Source organism: Rhineura floridana, chromosome 4 (genome assembly GCF_030035675.1).
Source record: "Rhineura floridana isolate rRhiFlo1 chromosome 4, rRhiFlo1.hap2, whole genome shotgun sequence".
Lineage (NCBI taxonomy): Eukaryota > Metazoa > Chordata > Lepidosauria > Squamata > Rhineuridae > Rhineura > Rhineura floridana.
In genome coordinates this window covers 191,302,944-191,330,312 of record NC_084483.1, presented here as the reverse complement: position 1 = coordinate 191,330,312, position 27,369 = coordinate 191,302,944, and the positions used below count along the sequence as shown (strand labels likewise).

The following is a 27,369-nucleotide window of genomic DNA, read 5'->3' as shown; positions in this document are numbered from 1 at the left end:
CCAAAAGGCTCTTTTGACATTTCAAGATAATTTACTAGTAAAATGAGATTAGAGAAGCTGTGCTATCTTCAAAATTAACTGTTGGGACAATGCTACATAGAGAACTGAGACTGTAACTTAATATCCACTTCCACTGAACTGGAATTATAATATAAACTATGTTTTCCCAGATTAATAAAACTCAATTTATTCTAAATCATTTTCCCTTTGGGGTGAATTAACTGAAGTGTTAAGGTCCATATTTAATATCTGCAGTAGGGACAAAATATTAAAGTGAGATGAAGTGTGCTATTATAGCTTTATTCCAAAAAGACTTACATGCAACAGACATATCATCTTCTAGAGCAATTGCAATAAAGCAAAAAAGCCATCAATACAAATTAAAACAAAGACAGACACTTCTCTGGCTTCTAGATTATACAACATAGGCCTAAAAAAATGAAGATGTCTCTTCCAAGAGGATAAATAGATCTGGCCTACAAGTTTAAAAGTCAGCATCTAAAAGGTTAAGGTGACAGTGGTTGTCAAAGCATTTACAGTTTCATCTTCCCTTCAGAATCAGGAGTGTTCTACTGCACACCCCTTAAGCAAACTCCAGCTCACAAGGAAGCACAAGGGAACATCTTGCTTTCCATGTTCGTCTGTACAGTCTCCTGGATTTACAGCTTCTCTGACTAGCACTTCAGGATATGCTTTTGTTCCAGATCTAACATCTGTTCCTATTGGAGATCCAAAGTAATTTGTAACAGTTGGCAATGGGTTAAAAATAACTCTGTTCCATTCAAGATCCTGAAATTAAAACGTTGCCTCATCCTTTCAGGGCAAGAACTTTTATTACCCACAACACCCTTTTTTCCATAAGCCCAGGCAGAGTGTCCTTCCAAAGAGTGAAAAGGAAAAGGCTCAAACAACAGAGGCCAAAGGAGGAGACCATATGAGCTGTTTGTGTGCCATTTTCTAAGAAATGCAGAATCAGTATAAATTTTGTAGGAAAGATCTGCAAGCAGTGGATTAGATTCCCGATAGTTCTTGCCAAAGGAACTATTCTTAAAAATCCATGTAGATTTTGCATTCTAATGTAACATTTTCCATATGTATATTCTGTAGAGGGATTATATATTGCAATTACTCAAAAATCTAATTTATGAGCCACTGAAAGTATTAACCACTCTGCCAAGTGACATCCCTTTTTAGTATATTTTGGGATTGCATTCTTTACCAACACTGGGGAAAATAGTACATAGGATTACTTGGATAAACTACATATAAATATGTAATACATAACTTAATTTGAAAATTATAATTTCTTTCTAGACCATACCAAAAGCAGAAACATTTTGATGTTATGTCTAAATGCTTCATGGTCAATTGCCTTATAAAACTTCGTATCAGATTCCACTAATTTTCAAGATAGTGCACAGAGTCAATTCATAGTATTAGCTTTTTAGAGGACAACATTAGCCAGTAAAGTAAAGGTTAGGAGCACAAGATTCCAATAGCATATGGTATTTCAGCAAGATGACCTGCAGGATTTATGCTGAAGTCCACTGCCTTTGCCAGCAATATATATAAAGCATATTTTCCCACAATCCACTAGTAGACTAGCAATCCAGTGCTGCTTCTTTCTTCAGTTCCCTTCCTATCTACTGCATCTGACAACTGCCACACTTGTTGGGATCTTCACCATCAAGCCTAATCCATTTCTTCTCAATTTCAACCTGTGGTATGAAAACAAAAGGACTTGCAATTAAAAAACAGCAACAATATTATTTTAATTTATTTATTTATTACATTTATACCCCGCCTTTCTTTTCATGATGGAAACCCAAGGCAGCTTACATATGGTTCCCAGGCGGTCTCCCATCCAGACACTGACCAGACCTGACACTGCTTAGCTTCAGCAGGGAGCTGGCCGCATGTGCCTTCAGTGAAGCTCTTGACATTGTACCTACTAGGCCAATAGCCAGCATTCCAACCTTATTAAGAAAATATTAAGAAAACAGTGACAATAATAAACCAGGAATTGTGGAACTAGCAATCATCTGCTTTTAGCTAATTCTAGAAGAGTACCCATGGTTTTTTTGCAGTACCAAAACACCAGGAATCCTGTAGCACTTTATCAAAGAGTAAAAAATAGTGCAGGATGATGTTTAACAGACAAGGGGCTCCTCCAGACATCCTTTTTAGTGAACATTCATGTTGATTTGTGCTCATGATACTGTTAGGGTAGTCATTAACAATTCTGCTTTCAATACTGTTTCCACCTGCAAATGTTTTGGGACTGTCATACTGCTTCATTTCCAATCTGTAAATATCTTGTAACATAACATTTTGTGCCACAAATGTTCTGGGGTTTTTTTGTCCCTCTTGTTGGGCTATAGCCCCTCCAGACAGCAATAACATAGTAGCATTGGGGAAGCATCGCAAAATAACTACTAAAGCAGAATAAATCTGCCAGTAATGCACTATTATTGCATCAAGAACACTGCAGAATACACCCAAAGTTAAATGCCAATCTGGAGGGGTCCAAAGTCTACTTTATCAGGTATGTGCCCCAAATAGAAAACAGAATATAAAAACAAGGGGAAAGCAACATACCCCTAGGTTCAGGTTACAACAACAGCAATTTACTAAGGCCCCTCAAGGCTCCCTTGCTAGGGTAGAGCTGAAAACCTAAGTTTCCACAGGCTTATCACTCCTAGGATTCAGCTCGTGAGCTGTAAATTTTACAAGATTATACTCCACCGGGATTTGGCTGCTGGCACAGAATGCCTTTGCTGTGTCCTTGTTACGGTTTTAGTTGATGCTTTAGTAAATGGATAAATGGGTAGTACTTATCTTCTCTTTGTACAGCTGCCTGCCTTGCTTGTTACCGTGACGTTCCATCAAGTTAAAAAACCAACTAAGACGACAAGTTTACCTGGCAGTTGTAACATGCTTTCTGTATCACTTGTTTCTGGGGTTGGACGTCGCTCTCAATGCCCAATGATTTCACTTCAGTTCTAGAAACACATACATCAGGCACAACAAACTGCACCGTGGCAAAGGGATACCAGTCAGAGGGGATTTCCTGATCTGATCCGAGTTCTAGCTTGTAAGACAAACTGTGTGGATGATCTGGACCTTGGGAAGAAAACAAGAGGGAATGTCATAGGAATCTTTAAAGACAAATAGTTGAGAAAACAATTAAGTCACAGGAGGATTTTTGCTAAGGAATTATAGTGGAGCCATCCAATGAGAGAGAAAAGCAGCTTGGCAGGTCACAAGCACTTCCAATCTCAGGTTAATGGGACCTCACAATGATATTTGCTCTGGTTTAAACTGGCTCTTCATAACATGGAAGACTAGAAACACTTTTATACTACATGAAATTATTCACCATTTTAGTATACTCCTTCTGTAATAACCTCCTCCAAACACCGTCATTCTTACACAGTCAACCTTCCTGCAAAGTATGAAAACAACTGAAGAACTGATAGCTGTAAGCTGAGAAATAAAGGTAAGGAAAATAAGCACTCCTCAATTTGCATCTTTATTCTTATGAAAAGTGCTTTTCCTTAGTGCTTATAAAAGGAAAAAAGGGAAGGAGGGAGGGAGGGAAGATGCATAAAGCATAAAGGCTTCCAACCTGCCACTTAGGATTAGTTCACACACAAGACCGTCACACACAAGTACTGCCTGAGCATACACACTTGTACAACAATGTACATATATGATTGACATAGATGATTATGTGCATAGCCCAGCTTCAGGTACATAACAGCTATATTTTATGAGTTGCATCCATCTAAGAGTAGACCCATTGAAATTAAGGGATCCAAGTTAGCCATGGACATTAGCATCATGTGTCCCCATTTTCAGAAGAGGTGGAGACGAACTGGAACTGGCAGAACAGTGAGTGTGTTTCTAACATTAAAATTAATGTTACAGGACTTGACATCAGCCATCAGTAAGTGCTCCTGCAACAAGCCTGTGGCAGAGATTCCATGGAGATGCTCATGATTCAGCTGAATCTGATGGAATTTACTTCAGAGAGCATCTTAAAGACTGCAGGCAATATTGAGGTAATCACTAAAAATCTAAAATGGGAAATTAAAATGTCAGATTTGTTGAACAGAATGGAGAGTGTATTTGGGTACAAGAAAGATGGAGTAAACTGAGAATTTTATCTTCAGTGAAGGACATACTACACATTACAAACTTGTATAATTAAACCTGAACTGATACTTTTGTAATAAAAACAGCTTCAAGGTGGAAGCTCTCTGGAGTAGAAATAGGGCGGGGGGGGGGGAAGGGATTAGTAACTCTCTCTTCCTGCCCTTGCATGTCTGCTCCAAGTTACCCCCACCACAAACAGCACCTATACAGGGTTTCATAGAGGCATTTGCATGTAATGTTTGGCCCTGTTTTTAAAACACTATTTATACAGCACTTTATTAGGGGTGCACGTTTAGTCAAACAATCTAGTTATTTATAAATCTTTTGACTGTTTAGTTGGGGCATTTTTCAAATCAGGCATATCAAGAAGGATTTCAAATACAAGTTTGTACAAAAAGGGCAGGAGATAGGCAACACTTTAGAAGTAGTATTTTCTCTTCAGTTTTTTTGTGTTTTTTTACTCAAAAGGCAAATTTATTCAGATTAATCACTCTATTAATGCATACAATTTATCAACTAAGATTTTATGCAGGCAGTAGCCCTTTTTAATGTACATAACACTTTACAATCTCTTATTACTATTTTATACAGTAGGTCACTGTTCCAACTTCAAAGACACTCTCCCAGCCTCAGGTCCTTTCATCTGCAATAGGAGAAAAATGTAACAACACAATAAGGAATGAAATAATGTAAGGGAAGAGCATTGAACATTGAGAAAAAGCTCCATATAAATGCCAGGTAGTATTATTTAAGCAATAATTCTAACTGTTCAGGCAATCCTTGGGGCTGCATGGATTGTTAGCTAATACCCATAAATGATATGGAGACCAACTGGAAATCCCAGAAAATAAACATTTAATGCCTCTCCCTGGCATTCTACCTGGAACATCCACAGCATTTATGAGAGCAAAGGTGGGATTTTTACTCTTAATTTTGTTTCCATATTATTTTACTGTGAAGTTGAGGGGGGTGAGGGGAAGGTGAGGCTATACTGCCAAGAAAGTGTTTCCTGGAACAAGGCAGCAATATCTGCAGAAGTTATTGGAAAATCCAGCGTGAAAATACTGTAGCCCATAGGAATTCTTTTAAAAATGGGTAAGAATGATTCTAATTAAGGGATCGTTGTTTCAATTTGGATCTGAAGTTTATTTCTTCCATAGTTTGGATTTGAAGTCACATTTCTCCCATGTTTACATCCTATCAACAATGACCATGCTTTAGAAAGCTATTTTAGCAAGCTGCCATCTTCTTCCTTATAAAAAGCTGTATTTGTTCTGGTAGTGAAACATTTATGCATTCTGGATGAATGCATATTAGATGTGGAGTTTTAAAAACCTGGGACTATGTGGAATGGAAATCCACTCATGTAACGGAACTTGCAGTTTCTCTTCTTCCCCCTCTAGTATCTTACATGCCCTCAGAATCTGCTCTGGAGAGTCCCCAACACTCCAGAGCAAATTTTCAGAGCACACATCTGCACAGGGGACGAGATAAAAGAAGTTATCTTGTGTGAGCAGACACCCACTCATGCTACACTGGTTCTCACCCACTGTCATTATGTATTTAGTTTTACTGTCTAGCAGAGTACATTCTACACTCAACCCAGGGACATCGGGCTTTATCCACATGGGAGCATACCTTTGTACTAAGGAGGCTGCTTTTACTGTCGTCATAGATTTGCAAGGTCCACATTTGGTAGCTTCAAATCCGCTCTTTTCCATTCACACTAGTAGGCGTTTCTCTGTGAAGGATTAGTGTCACTGTTTCCTTGTGTCCCCATCCTCTAATTTTATATGTTTACTTCCTCAGGTTCAAGGCTGAAGCAGGGAGAGTGCCTTTGTGTGAAATTGACAAGCAAAATGAAACTGACTATACCCTCCTCCCCTTTTCCATTGTCCCAGCCTGAGTGAAAGGCACAAGGGGGAGTAAGTGAAAAGGCAAAGTAGGCTGCAGTTGTGGCAGCTTTTGTGGGCGGCAGACATGCGATGGGGCATGAAAAGAGCCCGCCTGCTAAAAAACATCAAAGCCAAGCACCTACAAGGAGGAGAGCAGCGTAGCTGAGATCTTTTTTCCTTTCCTATTTGCATTATAATTGGATTGGGTTAATACGGATTTAAAGGGGAAAACTGTGTGATACCTTCTGCTTGCCTGCAACATCATGTGAACCATGCGAATTACAAGGGGATGCAAGTAGCACCACACACACACTAAATTGCCATGTGGATGCTTGCATACTTAATTTTCCTTTTGTCAAACTGGGAGAAATACGTTACATAAGATGGTAAAACTCTGCACCTCTTTACTATACAAACATTCATTTACTGAGTAAGCTAAATGCCTCAAGAGGGCTACAGTGTGACAACAGTGTAGCAATGTTGGCTGTGGCCTCTCAAAAACTGAGTGGAGAAAGTGTCTTAGTATCTATACGGTAGGCTGTAAACGTGCATTTGATCTAGGCCTTATCTTCTTTTCCTTGTCTGCCATTGTGCTTGACCTTTAAAAGAAACAATAAACAGACTTTCCTGTCACAATTGATTACAGTTGTTTGTAATTTAAAACTATAACATCCATCCCACTGCAGTGACAAGAGAACTTATTCTGTATTATTGAAAGCTGTTTTAAAGATATGGCATTTTCATCTTTCACATCCCCAACATATCTAAATATACTTACATACATTGTTGGGAGGGAAAGATGAACCATCCTAATCACCAAAGGGCATTTCATTGATAATGTTTTTTCTTCAGAGAACTAGCTAGTATGTATGTGTGAAAACTGCCACACACAAAGTGGGCCTAATTCAAATACCCTGGTGTACTCCTGGAATCAGATTGCTACAATGACTAATGCACTTTTCACCTGAAAGTTTCAGCTCCTTTAATTTGATGCAGACTCAAGTCATCATTACTTATGCCTTTATATGCTCAAAGGCTTAGCTACTATGATATATATGATACGGGGCTGCCCTATGTTACTGAAAAGCATGACAGCCAACTCTCTAATGACTCTCAGTGAATGGCTAGTAATAGATGGTACCCACCACATGCAAGCTTTTCCCATGGCTAAGTGCCTGACTGCCATATGAACAGGCCCTCATAATAGCATTTTTTAAAAATCATAATTATTGGAGAGTATTTTAAAATTATCTCTAAAGCTACAACTTTTTTAGTGATGCCTATATGCTGAAAACACACCAGCAAGACCATATAAAATCTCAAACTGCTGCATAATCTCAAATTCAACTAAGGCTGAAATTCTTCATATACTTCCCTGCAAATAAGTCCCAAAGGACTCAACAGAACTTACTAGCGAGTAGACACATAGGACTGTGCAGTAAATTAGGTTACTTTCCCCACCACTGGGGAAAAGGTTATAGCATATTTGGCCTTGATAAAAAGCTTGAGTGCTTCTGCCTCACTAGGTATTTTTATAATGAAATATTAGTGGGACAGAAGTGTAACTGGAGGCCTTCTCTTGTCACTGTGGATATTCCAGCACTAACAGACTGAATGCATTAGCTAGTCCACTAGTACAGCACTAGAGGATATTCCTTTCCCAAGTATATCAAGCATGTCAATAGACTTAGCAGAACTCCAGAATCTCAAAAAAACTTTGGCAATACAGCCATCTAACTGTACAACAATGCTGCTCTCTTTTGGTAGATAGAGGCTATGTCAGCAGCTAAAGTAAAAAAAAGGGGGGGGCACTCTTCTTTACACTCTGTATCCCAGAACAGATATTCCCAAAATTCAGAACCAGGTATACCACAGTAAGTATTACTCTGCATAAACACATCTATAGTTCTACCATGTTGTTCCTTTAAGAAACTCAGACCACAGACAAGCATGGATTAGGTATACACTCACTAAGTTTCAAAATGCCAACAGCACTAGTTAACTCCAGTCCATTTATGGAAGAGTTCATAATATAAAGCATGGTGTGCTGCCATGCACAATTGTTTGTCCCATTCCAATAACTATGCTGCATAATTATGCTAAACAAACAATGTTTGCACAGCACACAGAATGCACTTTTTTAAAAACTTGGGTTTTTTTAGTGTGCAGTATACAAAATTTATCAAAGTATTCAACATGTTAATAAAGTATGCAAAATTGACAACAAGAAAGGGCTGTTGTACATTTACATATGTACCACCTTCTGCTCATTTTATTGAGGGATTCTAATTTTTTAGTTGCTCACCAAGTTGCAAAACTCCTAAAAAATTACAATTAGACATTCAATTATTACTTTCAGATTTTTCTTTTAACAATCTTATGTATTTTACATTCTTTAACTTTTTTATTTATTGTTGGTGGGCCATAAATAAAATAAATTTCTAAACCATCTTCAAAGTAATGGAAAAGATCGGTTGGAGAATACCTTCTCTGCATTTCTACTTCCAAGGACAACATAATGATTTCCTGCAATCTGATATGAATTCTTTATTCACCTTTCTCATACATTTGAACATACAGAGGTGCACTTTACACCTGGAAAGGTGATGTCAAATTTATATGGATGTCCAAAATGGAAAAAACATTCGAATTCCAGAACACCTTGCGGACTCTTAATACAATAAATATAATAAATAAAATTTTATTTTTAGGCCGCCTATCTGGCCGAATGAACGGCCACTCTAGGCGGCGTACATAATTAAAAATACCTACAAGCTTCCTTTCCCAAGACCAATATACATTATAGTTTAAGCACTGAATTTACAGAATAGTAACCACTTGGTGAGAGAGATAGGTCCCTGGATCAAACAAAACAAAAATATAAATGAAACTAAATAAACATGATAAAACATGAAGTTGCCTCTTAAGGAGGCCCCCACCCCAAGTCTTCTTAAATGAAATGTGAAGAGCGGGCCTAATGATATTACTTGAGTTGAATCATGTATCTATCAAAGCTGGTTTGTTAGGTTGGTGTGGCATTAAGATACACAGATTTCTAAAGCACAGGAATGTGTGCTACATCAAGTGTGTCTTTCTTTTTCTCAGTTCAATATGCCAGTTCAGCATCTGCAGTCTCCAATACCATACAGTTACAGGTGCCACATAATACTCATCTCACATTTGTAAGAAATCATTCTTTTAGTGTGGCAGCACTTACTCTTTGGAATGCCTTGCTTATTGACATCAAGCAGGCACCTTCGCTGTATTCTTTTCAGTGCCTGCTTAAAACTTTTTTGTTTAGGAATACCTATACAGACACATAGATATTGATGTGTTTAAAAAATTTTTTTTAGTGTATTGCTGATTGTTCTAAAATGTTTTTAATTGTTTGTAATTGTTTTCACTGATAATTTTAATATTTTTTGTAAACCACTTAGAGCAGCCTTTCCCAACTAGTGTGCCTCCAGATGTTGTTGGACCACAATTCCATTCTTTCCTGCCATTGGCAATGCTGGCTGAGGCTGATGGGAGTTGTGGTCAAACAACATCTGGAGGCACACTGGTTGGGAAAGGCTGACTTAGAGGTTTTCTACAATCAACCAGTATATGAATTTTGTTTTTAAAAAATAATACATTTTAATCAACTGGCCAGTAAGATCTCTAGAGTGCCATATTATTAACCTACTATAAGGAAATGCAATCCCCTTTTAGCACAGTTACACCATTTAAGAAAACCTTTAATCAAATATTTACTTGAGTTTTTATCTGGAAGTCTGTCAATCCTCCACACAATAGCTCTATAGGCACTTTCATATCTGGCCGTTCCAACTGAGACTTGTATTACAGGATCAGATTCAATCTCAGTTAAAGAGCCAAGGCATGTTCTTCTGTTCATTTTCGCTTTCAGAGACTTCTGTCTTTGGAGGTTCATGGTCCAAAGAGTTTTGATCCACTGTGAAGGAATAGGAAAGTGTACCATAATACTTTCACAGGGTTTCATGGAATTTGAACGCACCAAAGCCACAGCAGAAGGGGACATGTTTATGAAAGCCTGGAGTTCGACGTAAGCTCCCTGTACTACCACCATGGCCTTGACAGAAAATGGAAGATCAGCTCCATTATACCATGTCCTGAAACGCATTAGCTCTAACCTACACCCTTCCAGGGGTGTAAATTTAATTACCCTTGACTGCTCAAATTCCTGTTTTTTCACACATTGATGGAAGTGATAGTCGATGATTTCAATCCATTTCTTCGCAGTGTCCTTTTCAAAGTAGAGCTCATCTTTCCTCTGAAGCTCTAAATCATTTAGTGTCAAAAAGCACTCAGGGTTCCCATTCACAAAATTCAAGCAATAAATATGGGTGATGACAGAACTTTCAACTAGCTTCCCTTCTGCTTTAGTGATCCTTCCTGCAAAGTTGTCCACTATCTCAAGGATCATTTCCTGTTCTTCATAGTGTCTTTTTGGTTTTGAAATAACAGGAAGCTTCATTAACTCTTCCTCCACTATCACCAGAAAGTCAGTGAAGTCATTGTAATCCGTCGTCCCCAGCTTCAGCAACTGTTCTATCTCTGGTTCATGAACCACTTCAGCCTTGGGATGATACTTCTTTTTCTCCACATAAGACACATGCTCAATTTTCACAGTATGGATTTTCCCAGAAATACTACAGTTCTCTAGCTTGGGTTCTGAAAGCTTACAAAATGGATGCAGTTGGAATTCTTTGAAAGGTTTTTCAAGGCCCTTTTCATAGTACATTTGTAGGATTCCTCCAGGCAGCACCCTAAGGTATATAGGACCCCACTGCCTTGATGACATCATATTCTTCTTTTCAGGAATCCTTAACATGAAAGGCCAGCCATCTTTTCTTTGGTTGTTGAAGAGGCTGTGTGGAAGGAATGAAAAGAAGCCATCTCCAGTATACATGCACGGCATGGCTGTCACCGTCTTTTCATTATCTGAAATATCAGTTTGCAAGTGCTCAAGCCTCTCACAAATATAGCTGAATGATCCCTGATTGAGGCTTTTCTGATCAAGGAACCTTTCCTTTTTATTGGAAGGGCAACAATCCTTTTCAAAGTTTGCATCCTTCCTGTCCATGCCGATGGATGCATCAGATGAATTGTCTGACCAAAATGGACTAGAAAAAGCACAGTCATTCTGAACATATTGGAAGAATGTTTGCGGTTCTAGTGAATCTTCTAATTTATTTGAGTTTTCCCAATTAGTAGCATTTGCACCATCTATTATTTCAGGGACTAAAAACTCCGAGTGATGCTCAGTCTGAGAGGTACCAGTTAGTTTTTGAGAAGATGGTCCAGGCACTGGGATAAGATTAATGTTGGATGACAACTCTGGAATAGGATAAAGAAGGTGAGTTCCTGATTTGGGAAAGCAAAGGCTTACAGGATAATCTTTGGTAGGTGTACAGAGTGGAGAATTACTAGGAGGTCCAGGGCTGAAGTAATAGTCCACTACAGGAGAGCAGATAGGTGTGTTGCTGGAAGAAGGCGATTGGCTTGAAGAATCATGCACCTTAGGAAAATGGAGTTTAAGCCCATTTGCTCTACAGGCACTATGACTTCCACTTGCTTTCTGAGGTGACTGGAAGAGAGGTTCATCTTCAAAAGTAACCCAGTTTGCAGGATTTGTGGTAAACATCTTGTTGCAACAAGTTAAAGATACTCAGCTGAAGTTTCACTTGCAAATCATCTGTTTAACAAAAGAAAATGGAATAAATAAGAAAATGCCTATTATTTTTATAAGAGCATAAAGATTTCAAGGAACCCTGAATAAAGTAATTGTAATGGGACTGGGGAACACATTCACGCAACTGTATCTATATATATAACTCCCAGCATTTTTTGGCTCTAATAACGAAACTTGTTTTAAATGAGTGTAATAGATATTTGCATCAGCCCTAAATCTCTCACTCCTTAGAGACCAGTGGATTATACCAGTAGATGCCAAATCTAAAGGAAGAGTGTTTTCGCTGTTCCGTATTACCTGTATCGACAAGCTTGTATACAAGGGGATACAGATAGCCATGGATGCAAGGCAAAGGGTTATGTTGTCAGGCATACAAAGAAAACATTATTTCTCCTGTTTGAGTATTCATACTATTTTTTGCACAAAATTGTGTATTAATTTGACATTTTATATATATATATATATATATAAATTGCATATAAATTTGACATCTCCTTTCCAGGTATAAAGTGCACAAAATCTGCAGAGCACGTAGACAACAATGGCTATTTACTGAAGATTCATTCCAGTTTTTTCACATGCCTCCACTGCCATCTTGGGTGATGGTGGCACAACCGGGCGTATTTAAGTGTATGTGCGCACATGGGAAGTCTGGGCCTCTAGTCAAGCACTCCTCTGGATGGGCCAGGTCTCCATCTAGCATCAAAGGCATCTCCCCTGGGCTCACAGGCTGTTTTGTCTCGATGTCAAAGGCCAAACTTGCCCCTGTTGCAGATGGCCCATTCTGAATCTTGTCATAAGATCCAGGGCCCTCACCCTCAGATGGAGCCTGAGCCAGGGCTGGGTCCAAGACCGGAGCCTCCTGGTCATCCTCTGATGAGGACTCCTCTGGCTGGGACCTGACAAATGGGTGTGGAGGCAGAACACTTTCTTCCACTTCAATGTAGCAAACTTTCACACAAAGCAGTGCTCCCCAAACTTTCACACAAAGCCCCCCACAACATGCCAAAACATGCTTGTTTATCTAGTATTAAGAACTGGATAGCATAAGCAGTATGGGGTCATTGCCTTCATCTTTACTAACCAGATGTGTCAGCACATCAGTTCACTATGCAAATATCAGACTATGCCCTTCCTCTTAGCAGGAGCCCAGGGCGGCATTTATGATATAATTACCACTTTTTTGCCTAGTAAACAGGTATCCACATGTAGCATTACTATTATTTAGTAATTCATTTATATACTACTTAATGCCAAAATAAGCTTCTAAGGAGTTTGCAAGTATAAAAACCAATTACACAGATATTAAAATATAAACATCATAATTAAAATACACAATAAAACAATCCCATTAAAGCACCACAGCAATTAAAACAGGTCAAGAAAAGGAAATGCATATGCTTTGAAGGTATCGTCTTCAAAAGTGGGCAGAATGTCCATACATTTGTACTTCAGCAGAGGCAGCATTCTATAACACTGGTGCTACCAGTGAAAAAGCTCATCTATTACCCTGTGCTTTATCAATTACAGCAAAGCCTCTGACTGTGTAGATCATGAAAAACTATGGAATGCTTTAAAAGAAATGGAGGTGCCACAGCATCTGATTGTCCTCATGCACAACCTATACTCTGCACAAGAGGCTACTGTAAGGACGGAATATGGAGAAACTGACTGGTTCCCTATCAGAAAGGGTGTGAGACAGGGGTGTATTTTATCACCCTATTTATTTAATCTATACGCAGAACATATCATACGGAAAGCAGGATTGGACCAAGATGAAGGAGGTGTGGAAATTGGAGGGAGAAATATCAATAATATAAGATATGCAGATGATACCATCCTACTAGCAGAAACCAATGATTTGAAACAAATGCTGATGAAAGTTAAAGAGGAAAGCACAAAAGCAGGACTGCAGCTAAACATCAAAAAGACTAAAGTAATGACAACAGAAGATTTAAGTAACTTTAAGGTTGACAATGAGGGACATTGAACTTGTCAAGGATTATCAATACCTCGGCACAGTCATTAACCAAAATGGAGACAATAGTCAAGAAATCAGAAGAAGGCTAGGACTGGGGAGGGCAGCTGTGAGAGAACTAGAAAAGGTCCTCAAATGCAAAGATGTATCACTGAACACTAAAGTCAGGATCATCCAGACCATGGTATTTCTGATCTCTATGTATGGATGGGAAAGTGGACAGTCAAAAAAGCAGATAAGAGAAAAATCAACTCATTTGAAATGTGGTGTTGGAGGAGAGCTTTGCAGATACCATGGACTGCAAAAAGACAAATAATTGGGTGTTAGAACAAATTAAACCAGAACTATCACTAGAAGCTAAAATGATGAAACTTAAGTAGGTTATCATACTTTGGACACATCATGAGAAGACATGATTCACTAGAAAAGACAATAATGCTGGGAAAAACAGAAGGAAGTAGAAAAAGAGGAAGGCCAAACAAGAGATGGATTGATTCCATAAAGGAAGCCACAGACCTGAACTTACAAGATCTGAACAGGGTGGTTCGTGACAGATGCTCTTGGAGGTCGTTGATTCATAGGGTCGCCAGAAGTCGCAGTCGACTTGGAGGCACATAACATCACTATAAGGCAACAATCATTAAGCTGTGACAAGACTAATCAGGTTCCATTTGTCGTTCTGAATCCCCATACTAGGCAATGGAGGAGTAAGTCACTCTTTCAGGTAACCTCGTGCAGAGCAGTTTAGAGCTTCATACGTATAGACCTTAAAGCTGGCTCGATAGGCAGCCAGTGCAGATCCTTTAGCATGATATGGTATGTACTGGTAAAGGCCACCATTCACTATCTGATCCACAGCATACTGCACCAGCTGCAGTATTGCCTATTTTGGGAAACATGTCACTTGTTGGACAAATAAAGAAGTGAATTTCATGTTTTCCACAAATACATTTCAACTCTGATCAACTGCTATTCGCTGGTAGCTTGCTTTCAGCTCTATATATTGCTATACAGAGTCACTGATTCAGATAAGGTCATGGCACTGGGGAAAGGGGTGAGACTCATTGTCATTGCTATCATTGTGTAGTTCCTATTAATAAAGCAAGTCCTATATCATTCTGCATCCTAATTTGTGATACAAATGCTCAGCTCCATTAGGAAAGACACCATATGTTTTGTTATGGTTTAATACAATCAACAAAACATTTCATCTAGCACTAAATCTTGAAACTATCAGAGGAAGGGAAAGCTTTTCATTTAAGTAGTAACACAGGCATTAGATGCCTTACTGCTCACATGCTACTGCAATGTTTGGCAACCCCACAGTGATAAGTTTCCATTAGAATTCCTATCTTTAGACTGAATTTTACAGCAATGGAGACTGCACAATAGAAATCTGGTGCTCTTTCAAACCATTTCATACAATAACACAGACCTACTTCTAGCAGACGCAATTGCTAGCCAGGTTTTCTGTAGCAACTCTATACAAATTATGCAGGAAACACCACTGATGTTACACCAGCATTACTAGGAATTATTTGAAGCCCACCTCCCACATCACCAAAGCGTCCTTTATCACAGATGACCAAGTACAAGGACTTTATTAGGGACAGGGAGAGAGAGGGAACTGAGAAACCAACAAGACTACACAGTTCCTACAGCCAGTGGCTTGCTACAGCTATGTACTGTCATAACCTTATTTCAGTCAGCAGATATTGACTGACATCCCAAAAGCTGCTTAAGCTCATACAAGGAGCTCACAGTCAACTACTAACATTTCTCACTCCTTCTCCCTCCCCCTTTTAACCAGCTGATCCTAATAACATATCACAAACTGCTTCTGAAGCTTCCCTGGTCTTTTCAAAAGCAGCTGGCTAGGCAACATAAGAGGTTTTCAAACATTTCCCACCGCAAAGTGTTCACTGAACACATGGCGAGAGTGTAAAGCCATGTATGCTGGCCACACTCCCAACATCCACTGGTCATGTTCAATGTTAGTGTGAAAGGGGCCTAGCACATATAGTTTATGGGGCTGCTACATGGTCAGAAACCTGGGGTGATCAGGCTTCCCAACTGCATGGAGGAATCTACATTTCCTTCCATGCCTTCATCAGAGAACAGGACAAACAAATGTGACCATACTACCCTTCTAGGTGTTCAGTATATATACTTGTGGGGAGGTGGGCAGACTTGTGCACATCCCTATACAGCAATGGCCTTTAACTGGTGTGTTGGGACCCGCTACCAGGTCATGGCCTGATCCAAGGTGGGATGCAGCATCAGCATTACCACCATTCAAATATATGGTAAAAAATTAAGAAATGGATCCCCAAATGCGTCTTTGGGTTAAAGATGTATCCCATGTCTGAAAAAGTTGAAGACTGCTCTTTAAAAAAACACAAGGAAGAAAGCAATCAGATGCAAGTCTTTAAGCCAGTTACAAGTCTGGGAAGAGATGCCTTGTACCAGTGGCCCCCACCCCTTTCCACAGTGACCATACTGATTATCAGGAGTCCAAATTGCCAGCAGCAACCAGAAATTTAATTCTAGCAACTAGCAAAGAAAGCCTTTTCAGAAGAATACCCAAATCGTGAATTCCATCCTGACAGAGATTAGACTGGCCCCTTGTCCTTTAGGTTAGCAATTAAGTTATTTTTGTTACACCAGGCTTTTAATGCGAGTTTTATTTTTTTCCAGTTATGTTTTTTTTATTTTGGCTGTGAATAGTTTTCTTGCTGGGGTGGGGGCTCTTTTTAGAGACAAAAGGCAGTATGTAAATATTTTATTTTGGAAAAAAATCCAGGACATTTTGCTGCAGGGATAATTAATATTTTAAGCCCCCAGCAACATTTGGAACATATGCCCCAGTGTGCATTAGTGTCATGGATTAGAAGGGAAGGGTTGCAATAAGCACACACTCATCACTCCACCCATACAATAACTCCTCACTGGGCAGAAAGCACCAAAAAAAGGGATGCACTTTGCCACTGTGGAACAGGAAGCAAAAAAACCAAACTTCACTAGCTACTAGAAACAATCATTGGCTACAAATACCAGCCAAAATTTGTGGACTGAGGGAGGGAGAAACAGACAGACAGAACACATAGCTTTACACCCAATGCATTTGTTCCTCTCATCCAATGAAAATCTGGAAATTCTTTAAAAATGCTTCTATTCCATTTTACTTATTCAGAATTCAGCTAATTCGTGTTAGCTTTGAATCTGTTCAGTGATTGCTGCTGTAGTTACTACTTTGCTTCAGATGCTGAACACAGGGTCCAGAGAGCAAACAAACGTGCCATGAGGCATCCAATAGCATTTTTAGTTTACATAAAAATAAAGCTACTGAGTTTAGCTTGCATTCCTCCCCCTACTTACCCACTCTCCCCACAGCATAAGCCCAATATTGTGCTTTTACTTGAACTGTAAAATACAACAGAGAAGGCTGGAATACAAGGAGCTGCAATGACAAAGCATGAGAAGACCTTACACAGCATTATTCCTGATGGATGCAATACACACAGAGCTCACTGGGCCCAATATAGGAGTTAATAGCAGAGGTTCATGTTGCATCCACTGTGGATAGGAAGCAAGGTCAAAGTCATACTGGGGTTTGTCCAAACCAGATCTGACTCACCTACAACTTATTATGTATCTATTTCACTTGTTGTTGTTGTTATGTGCCTTCAAGTCAACTATGACTTATAGTGACCCTATGAATCTGCGACCTCCAAGCGCATCTGTCATGAACCACCCTGCTCAGATCTTGTAAGTTCAGGTCTGTGGCTTCCTTTACGGAATCAATCCATCTCTTGTTTGGCCTTCCTCTTTTTCTACTCCCTTCTGTTTTTCCTAGCATTATTGTCTTTTCTAGTTAATCATGTCTTCTCATGATGTGTCCAAAGTATGATGATCTCAGTTTCATCATTTTAGCTTCTAATGATAGTTCTGGTTTAATTTGCTCTAACACCCAATTATTTGTCTTTTTGCAGTCCAGAGTATGTGCAAAGCTCTCCTCCAACACCACATTTCAAATGAGTTGATTTTTTTCACTGTCCAACTTTCACATCCATACATAGAGATCGGAAATACCATGGTCTGAATGATTCTGATTTTAGTGTTCAGTGATACATCTTTGCATCTGAGGACCTTTTCTAGTTCTCTCACAGCTGCCCTCCCCAGTCCTAGCCTTCTTCTGATTTCTTGACTATTATCTCCATTTTGGTTAATGACAATGCCAAGGTATTGATAATCCTTGACAAGTTCAATGTCCTCATTGTCAACCTTAAAGTTACATAAATCTTCTGTTGTCATTACTTTAGTCTTTTTGATGTTCAGCTGTAGTCCTGCTTTTGTGCTTTCCTCATTAATTTTCATCAGCATTCGTTTCAAATCGTTACAGGTTTCTGCTAGTAGTATGATATCGTCTGCATATCTTAAATTATTGATATTTCTCCCTCCAATTTCCACACCTCCTTCCTCTTGGTCCAATCTCGCTTTCCGTATATGTTCTGTGTACAGATTAAACAAGTTGGGTGATAAAATATTCCATATTCTGTCCTTACAGTAGCCTCTTGTTCAGTGTATATGTCGCGCATCAGGACAATGAGATGCTGTGGCACCCCCATTTCTTTTAAAGCATTCCATAGTTTTTCATGATCTACACAGTCAAAGGCTTTGCTGTAGTCTATAAAGCACAAGGTGAATTTCTTCTGAAATTCCTTGGACTGTTCCATTATTCAACCTATGTTTGTGATATGACCTCTGGTGCCTCTTCCCTTTCTAAATCCAGCTTGGATGTCTGGCATTTCTCGCTCCATATATGGTAAGAGCCTTTGTTGTAGAATCTTAAGGATTGCTTTACTTGCATGGGATATTAAGGCAATAGTTCGGTAATTACTGCATTCCCTGGGATCCCCTTCTTTGGAATTGGGATGTATATTGAATGCTTCCAGTCTGTGGGCCATTGTTTAGTTTTCCATATTAGTTGACAATTTTTGTCAAAATTTGGACAGATTCAGTCTCAGTAGCTTGCAGCAACTGTATTGGTATGCCATCTGTTCCTGGTGATTTGTTTCTTCCAAGTATTTTAAGAGCAGCTTTCACCTCACATTCTAAAATTTCTGGTTCTTCATCATACGGTTCCTCCGTGAGTGAATCTGTCATCCTAGCATCTCTTTTATAGAGTTCTTCAGTGTATTGCTTCCATCTTCCTTTTATTTTATCTCGGCCAGTCAGTGTGTTCCCCTGTTGATTATTCAACATCCCTACTCTTGGTTTAAATGTCTCTTTCATTTTTCTAATATTTTGGAATAGGGCTCCTGTTCTTCCCTTTTTGTTGTCCTCTTCTATTTCTATACAATAACCATTGTAGTAGTTTTCTTTGTCCCTACATACTAGCCACTGTATTGTTGCATTTAGGGTTCTGACCGTGTTTCTGTCTCCTTTTACTTTTGCTTTCCTTCTCTCTTTAACCATTTGAAGAGTTTCTTCAATCATCCATTGAGGTCTTTCCCTCCTTTTAACTAGAGGTATTTTCTGTTTGCATTCTTCCCTGATAATGTCTCTGACTTCACTCCACAGTTCTTCTGGTTCTCTGTCAACTAAGTTTAAAGCCTCAAATCTGTTCCTTATTTGATTTTTATATTCTTCTGGGATGTTTTTTAAATTGTATTTTGGCATTATGATTGCTTTGTTGGTCTTCTTTACCTTTACTCCGATTTTTGATACGACCAGTTCAAGATCTGTACCCGTCTGCTGTATATATACATAAAATCCAAATAAATATGTAAACACACACAAAAAGAAAAAAAGGGGTTTACATACTTGCAAACAGCAGAAAGACAGGCATGTCCCTGAGCCTCTCATATGTGTGGAAGCACTAGTGTGCATGCACAGATCATAATTCAAACACACAAAACCTGATACTCTAATACTGATACAATGAGTGTCCTGTCCGAACCCACTGAAGTCAGACACGAACGTGGAGGTGTGCTTTTTTAAAAATAGATTTAATAGAAAGTTTCAATTCAGAGTGCTTCATGAATCAGCTTACAGGTTACACAGAATTCAGCATCATTACTAAGAGTAATTAAGCAAAACTACACTGCGCTAAGATGTTGTCGCAGCAACTAGACACATCCCCTCACCATGCTTAAGAAAGGATGGACGGGCATTCTGCTTGCATGAACTGAGTGTCACTGTTGAGAACACGTGCACATATGAGAGCTCCTCCTCAGAGGGGCCATGGGGGCTCACTGAGTTTGCCGGCACAATAACCTCCATGAATGTGATGAGGGTGGCTTCCCTGCCTCAGCAAGATCCTCCCCAACAGAAGAAGAGGGCTGTGCTGTGGCAGCAGCAAAGTGGGCATTAGAATGGGGTGATTGTTGGGCAAAGAGGTAACTACCTGACTGGGCTGAGCCTCCTCACCGGTAACTGGAGCTGTCACTGTCCATGGTGCGAGAGCTTTCAGAGTCCAGCACACCTGTAGGCCCATTACTGAAACCATCATCCAATTCAAAGTGCTCCTCCTTGTTCTCGCCACTCCATGCCCTTTCTGTGGGGCTCATAACATTGAGTAAGTGCAAACCCTGCTAAATTTATTAGGCTATTTGCATGGTATGTTCAATCAACAACTTGCACCATACTGCATTGAGTAAGTGCAAACCCTGCTAAATTTATTAGGCTATTTGCATGGTATGTTCAATCAACAACTTGCACCATGCTGCCATTCTGAAAAGTTGGAGAAGCATGTCACTACTTTTCAAGTAGAACACATGTCAAGCCTGTCTGGACAACAATCCTATGACCTATGGACAATACAATGCTATAACTATAAACTAGGGTCACTTGTAGTGTTAGCTTTTTATTATCTACTAGTCTGAATTGGACTGCAGCTTCCTATGCCCAGATTGCACAGATCAGAGCCACACAGGATTAAATCCAACCTGCACAGATGAAATACAACACTTCAGTACTCTTGTCTGCACTGTTCCTCCACAGTCTCTGAAAGAGATCCATATTGAATTATCCTTAGGACCAAACCCCATTCCTTCTACATGCAAAGACGCTACCACCCTTTTAAAATCAGTCTGCTAGGTTCCAATTACTCAAAAACCTTAGAGCAACACAACTGTCTCCTGTTATTAATTGAGAAAAGGTAGAAGTTCATATGTGTGTGTTAAGCAAGGATAAAATGCCAGTCTTAACTCAGAATTTCCTGCTAGTTTGATTTACATTCCAAATATTGCTAATGTTCAACTTCTGGCTACACTTTGTCATGGCAGACAAGCTATTTTTATCCTTTTCCTTAACCACAACTATTTATACTGAATAGCAATACCCTCTTTTCCATCACAACACACAAAACAGAAAAATACTTCTAGACATTTTGCGCAATAAAAATAATGGCCAAACATTCTCTGACCTGGTACCCCTCAAGTTATAAACATTCCAAGATTCACAAATACCTTTTAGTTCCAGCAATTCTTTAAAAAAAAAAGCTTAAGAGTGTTGTGATTTTTCAGATAAAAGAGCAAGTTTCATTTGAATATTAGGAAAAATCCACCAGTAAGCAGGATTCAGTGAAACTTAGGTCTGCTTGTGTATTCTTCATATATTTTGGAAATTGGCACAGAATTCAGCATCACAGAGACCAAACAAGATGTGAAACAAGAAAAATAGGTTTCCTACATTTTTAAAAAAGTTAAAAGCAGCCATAGAAACCACCAATTCAGAAAAAATCCCTGGCTCTGGGGAAGGGGGAATTTAACTGTTTATCACACATACACACCACTTCCCTAATTTAAAGTATCCTCCCTGAAGCTGCTATGCTGCACGGGTCCATTATACCTTTATAATATCCTGTTGTAGACCACTTTGATGGCCTGCTGTGAAGCAGTTTATAAATTTGTAAAATAGATAGATATGCTTTCCCACATGGGACAAACAACATCGGGAAGTAAGGCATGATTTGAAGTAGGTAAATTGCATGGATATCGCTAGAAGCTAAAATGATAAAACTGAGGTTATCATATTTTGAACACATCATGAGAAGACATGATTCACTAGAAAAGACAATAATGCTGGAAAAAACAGAAGGGAGCAGAAAAAGAGGAAAACCAAAGAAGAGATGGACTGATTCCATAAAGGAACCTGAACTTACAAGATCCAAACAGGGTGGTTTACAACAGATGCTATTGGAAGTTGTTGATTCATAGGGTCGCCATAAGTCATAATCAACTTGAGGGCACATAACACACACGCAAATTGCATGGAGTGTTAAAAAGTCCTGCACAATCACTGCAGCTCCAACTCAAATTAGGCCCCCACCAATCACATCTAGTTTGGTCCAGGGAATCTCAACTTCGATCAGAATGCAATTGCTTTTGACAACAAAGGAGCTTGGCTGACAGCTTGCCTGAAATCTAAAGTAAGTTTAAAAGAAAGCAGCTGAGATGGCTATCAATTGATAGCACAGTAGTGTCAATGAAGAGAGGCTTAACATGAGAAAATTCTATCTTTGTACAAATTATATTGATACAAGCTGGAAGGTAAATTTCTAAACACTTCTTGGCTCCTACAAGTAGCCTTGCACACTAATTACTGGGCAGCGGCAGGGATAGAGGTGGAGGGAGAGAGTTACCAGCTCTTTAAAGTGGGTTGGCAAGAAGACCTTTTATTAGCCACAGATAAGCTGATGGCAAGGTTGCTGCAAACACTGAAAAGGAGGAAAAATAGGAATAATCACTAGTAGTTTGCATAAGCCCATTCATTATCCAGAATTAAAGCTAGCTTTTAAAAAAGCTAACTGGCAACTAAGTAGGAACGCTGGTCAGCAGGCAATCTAGTACAGTCATTCTTCCCAGCCCTTCTGACTATATTTTAACCACCATGAATATTGGTTGGCAACAGAAAATGCTGACAACTTCAAGCACAGTGACTAGCACAAACAAGCCTGCCCTAAAACCGCTGTCCTTTCTAAATCAGCAGAACAGAAGTTAAGCATTTTGTAAACAAGGACAAGTATTTAAACAACCTAGCCACATGATCAATTATCTTCAAATGTGTTTGTGGGATGCTGAAATTCCAAAACCTCTCCCTTTCTAAGCATTTTGCAGTGCCAAATGCTCCCTCCTGCCACCTTTGAAGCTTTTCTGACAAAATTTTCCACTCTCATTGACTGCAGCAGGGACTCTGTGCCGGCTGAGAATTTTGATCCAAGATTTGCAGCTTGGCAATCAGAAACTGACCTAATGTCACCACAGAGTCATTTGTTCTGAGGTTGACCATCTTGGCACTGTTTTACATAGTTTTCATAAAGCTGCATGAAAGCGTCTATACAGCAATACAGACAGATATATCTAAATGGTAACCGTAAGCATGGGATGGAATAAACTCAGATAGTCTAGTTGGAAACAATCCTGGATTTGGAATATGGGATTTGAACACCTGACCAGCTCTGGTTAGGTAAGTGTCTTGGCCTCAGTCTCATCAGTAAAACAAAATTAAGGACATATTTGTTACTAGCTATGATGGTATTAAAGATGCCTGCACTTTTGGAACATCACCTCCAAACTTCCTTCTGTCAATTTTGATGGAGACTGTGATAATCACTTTAGAGCAGGTTAGCTAACAGCAGCTAGCTGTTCTACCTGAATGCAGGGAACATGCACAGAAGTTTATATATGGTCAGATGTATTAAGAATTCCAGCTTGGGCAGAGAGAGATCTACATGATCTTAACATTTCCTCTACCCTATGAAAGTGGCATATGGCTTGTTGTATTAGGTGTCACTACAAAATTTAATATATACAATATCTCAAATAATATTTGCCACTTCCAATATTTGTGTTCCCTAGGCAACAGGCTCTTCTGCCTAGATAGGTCTCTGTTTGAATCAGGAAAGAAACTCAGTTTAAACGAAAAATACTGCCAAGGTAGTAACAAGAACACACAAGGAAAAATAGCCAGCAAGCACAAGCACTCAGGTACACTCACTTTTCCACCTAAAAAAATACTGAAACAGAGAACACCATATTCTCCTGAGCCAACAGTTGGAAAAAAGTCAATAAAATAAAATAAATGCAGTGTTACCCAGAACCAGGGGTGGTTATCACCTCCAAAAAGGGGGACAGACATAAGTCCTGCATACCCTAGCAAGCCACTCCAATAACTCTTTCCCTTCACTCCAGTCATCCAAAGTTCCTCCTATCTGCTCCACACAAGTTTCTCACGCAAGTCCCTCTTATCAGCCAAGAGTATCAGATACAGGAAACAAATTGGGGGATATTGCCCTCATGTCCTACTTGGGCTGTGAACATACTAGTCTCCTACAGCAAAGCATTTCTATTGGCCACACCTGGAGGGGGAATGGGTTGATCTGCTGATCAGTTGCAAAATCTCTTTGAAGCGAATTTTTAAAATATGCACTTGAACTGATTTCACCAGGTTTTATAGTAAAAAGGGGCAGCTTGACTAGCGTTGTGCACCCCCGTTTTCAGAAAAGAGGTGGAGATGCACCAGAACCAGCAGAACAGCCAGTGTATCTCTCCCTTGTAAGCTTCCCAAAGATATTTGGCTAGCCGCTATTGGAAACAGAGTAGATAAAAACAAACGACTTGCCCAAGACAACAAACTGTGAACAAAGCAAAGCTGAATCTGAACCTCAAGCCAAGCTCCCAAAATAATTTCCTTGCCAATTAAGTTTCTCCCAAAACACTTCACCATTTTATTTCACCTCAAAATATTTTTTATTTCCAAATTAATTTCCCAATAGATTTCACCCCACTTTTCATCCCTATTTGTTCCCACTCCCCACCACCTGGGGGAAAAAACACACATCAGCTCCAGATCAGAATGCATGTGGTCTCTTGCCTCATCCAGTTTAAAGAACAAAGGAGCAAAACACAAGATTAGTGACAGATTTCCATTGTTCTCCAACAGCCGTTAGGGAGAAAAACAGTCTTGTGGCACTTTAAAATCTTTGATTTTGCTTCAACAGACTAACATGGCTACCTTTTAGAAATCTTTGGGGACAGACAATTTTTTGTGCCAGTGTACTGGCATGGGAGCCTCAAACATTTTTACCCTTTTCAAAGCAGCAGGTTCAGCACACTGTGTAAGCAACTACAACTGCCCATAACAGAGAAAGCAAGCCTAGAGGAAAGTCAGCATATAGCACCAAAGGAGAAAACAGGCTGAATCTTTGGAGTTTGAGAAAGTTACTCCTCAGATCCAGCCCCGTCACATGGAATCTGATTTGCTAGTGACTAGCAACTAGTCCTAAACAGTTCCTTATGAATATTTCTAAAACTGTTGTGTACAAACCCTTCAAATGAACATCTTTCCAAAATTTTAAAAGTATCACTCATTGCAGAGCTGTATTGTTTAGTATGCAAGTATTTCTACTATAAAGAAAAAAGAGCAAACTTTTTATATGTGGAATAAGGTAAGATTTTTTAAAATAAGCATAGCCCTCCAAATGAAGTGCATCCCTACAGGTCCACCCTCAAGGTCGCCCATCATAGTTTAGCAACCACCCTCTTCATCCTAATCAGGGCACCTGGAATAGTGTGGGGCTAAATTTTTCCTCCTTTGCTAAGCATGCTTATACCAGATAAATAAAAGAATGCCCAATTATGCACTCACAGTCACAAATGCAGGTTATAACCACTGTTCACCTTTGGATCAAAGCATTGGGGTGAGGAGGAACCATCATTTTGCCACAACCCACTCAGTTGTCAGGCCAACACTAGATAAAATAACTATGCTAACCAGCACTGTCCACCATTGGTGGATAAAACCGAGAATTCAAGCCGCTTCCAGCAGCTGCAATAACAGGAAAAAGTGATGGCAGTTGTTCCAGCCTAATTAATCCAGAGGGGAAAAAGAAGGGGATGACATGCAATGTTGACCAGCAAAGGAAGTTATGAAATAAAAGGAACATCCAACAGGTATGAAGAAAATGGAGTTACAGGGCTTTGGAGATCATCTAGTATAACCCATTACTCAGTGTGGGATCTGCATTGAAGGATACTACTAACCAGCATCCCTGCCGGATGGCTGTTCAGCTTCTGCTTAAATACCTCCAGTGTAGGACAGCAAGCCACCTCCCACAGTTAAACAGGTCTTCTCATTAGGAAGTTTCTCCTAATGTTTAGTCACAATCTGCTTCCCTGAAACTTTCATCCATTGGTTCTGGTTTTGCCCGTTGGAGCAACAAAGAATAAGTAATAAAGAGACCCCCCCCCAGTTCTTTTTTCAAGCAAAGGTATAGGGGTGGTAACTCCAGTTCTACTATGTTTCATGCACACGTGTCTGCAAGGTCTGAAACTAAGAGCAACTTTAAATTTAACGGGCACACTTTAAAACGAAGGAGATGGTTAACCTGTAGACTAAAAGCCAAACTGCTTTTGTAACAGCAGAGGTTCTTTCATAAAATCAAAACTGAACAAGCCAATCCTATGGTTTTTTACCTGGAAATAAAGTTTCACTGTGTTCCATAGGGCTTACTCTCAGGGTAAGTGAACCAAGGATTACAACACAATCAACCAGAGTGTCTCGGAGCACCTTAACCACTTATGAAAACTTTACACCGGGCTAGAGTCTACTGAATTAGATTTTTTTGATTTGTTTTTTAAGTGAACACTGGGGTTGCAAACGCAAAACGGACGCCTGCAAGAATTCGAACACCGCTTCACAGGGTTCAAAACCATCTGCCCTGTTGGCAATGGCAATAAACGAAGCCCCCCCCCTCCTCCGCTTGAAAGTAGGGGACCCTCTTTCTTACCTCCCTCCCAACTATTAGTCCTTTGGGGCACACATCCAGAACAGAATTTACACACCAAACGCAGCGGAGCTGGCTGCTTACATTTGGAAGAAAAACTGAAATACACATTTGCATCTAAATAGGGAGGGAGGGAGAGGAGGCATTTAAGTCCAGGTTCTTTAAAAAAAAATCACCTAACTACTGCACCATCATGCTCTTCTTCCCAGACCGGGGCTCCAGCAGCCTCCCTGGAGTTGAAAGGCAGGTACCTCCTCATTCCTGCACAGGCACCCTCCCTCCTCAGACATCTTGCGCCACGCGGGACCCCCGTGCCCCTCTCTCTCCAAAGCGCAGTGCTTCCTTACCGGTCTCCGTCAGAGGTCCGAGCGCGCTGAGGGAGCGAGAAAGACAGTCAGAAAGAGACTGTGCTGTGGAAGAGGCTTAAGGGTAAAGAGGAGGAGGAAGCGCTGCCCTATACCTCCTCCTCCTCTTCCCCTCACGAGCTGGCCGGGGCCCAAGCTCCAGTCCAGCCGCCCCTGGCGCGGAGCCAAAGCGCGCAGCGTAGAGGACTTGCTCCCTTCTCGCCTAATTTTAGGACAGACAGACGGACAGGCTGACTCCCCTCCCGCGCGCGCGCGCGCGCGCTTCGTTTAACTGTCAAATCAACCAGCTCGTGAGGGGAGAGGGACAGAGAGCGCATGCGCTCCTTTTCTCTCGCTCTTCCCCCCCCCCCCTGCGCGCGCTATTTCACTCCTAGACAACGGGAGGGAGTTGGGGAGGTTAAGGCCGAAGGAGGGGGGACATACAGGGGAAACGGGGCATGAGCAGGGACTAAGCTCCGCCTAACGTGTCT

The 27,369-nt window shown here is 40.1% G+C and overlaps 1 protein-coding gene across 3 annotated transcripts; it reads right to left on the bottom strand.

The window, feature by feature from the left end:
- Positions 1 to 27,369, bottom strand: STON1 (stonin 1). 3 transcript variants are annotated; one of them, XM_061625650.1, is made up of 4 exons: positions 26,882 to 27,369; positions 9,807 to 11,769; positions 2,921 to 3,123; positions 1 to 1,718 (listed from the first exon to the last, which is right to left on the bottom strand). In XM_061625650.1, the coding sequence occupies exons 2-4, from the start codon at positions 11,716 to 11,718 to the stop codon at positions 1,644 to 1,646; spliced, it is 2,190 nt and encodes a 729-aa protein (XP_061481634.1). In that variant the 5' UTR covers positions 11,719 to 11,769; positions 26,882 to 27,369; the 3' UTR covers positions 1 to 1,643. The 3 variants fall into 3 exon arrangements, with proteins under 3 accessions (XP_061481634.1, XP_061481635.1, XP_061481636.1); XM_061625651.1 differs by lacking the exon at positions 26,882 to 27,369 and adding an exon at positions 26,711 to 26,872; XM_061625652.1 differs by lacking the exon at positions 26,882 to 27,369 and adding an exon at positions 26,538 to 26,604.

Coding starts and splice junctions, on each gene's coding strand:
- STON1 (XM_061625650.1), bottom strand. CDS start 11,718: ATGTTTACCACAAATCCTGCAAACTGGGTTACTTTTGAAGATGAACCT. Junction 3,124..9,806: donor ACTTCCAGATAAAAACTCAA/GTAAATATTTGA, acceptor TTTCTTCCCAAG/GTCCAGATCATCCACACAGT. Junction 1,719..2,920: donor AAGCATGTTACAACTGCCAG/GTAAACTTGTCG, acceptor TTCATACCACAG/GTTGAAATTGAGAAGAAATG.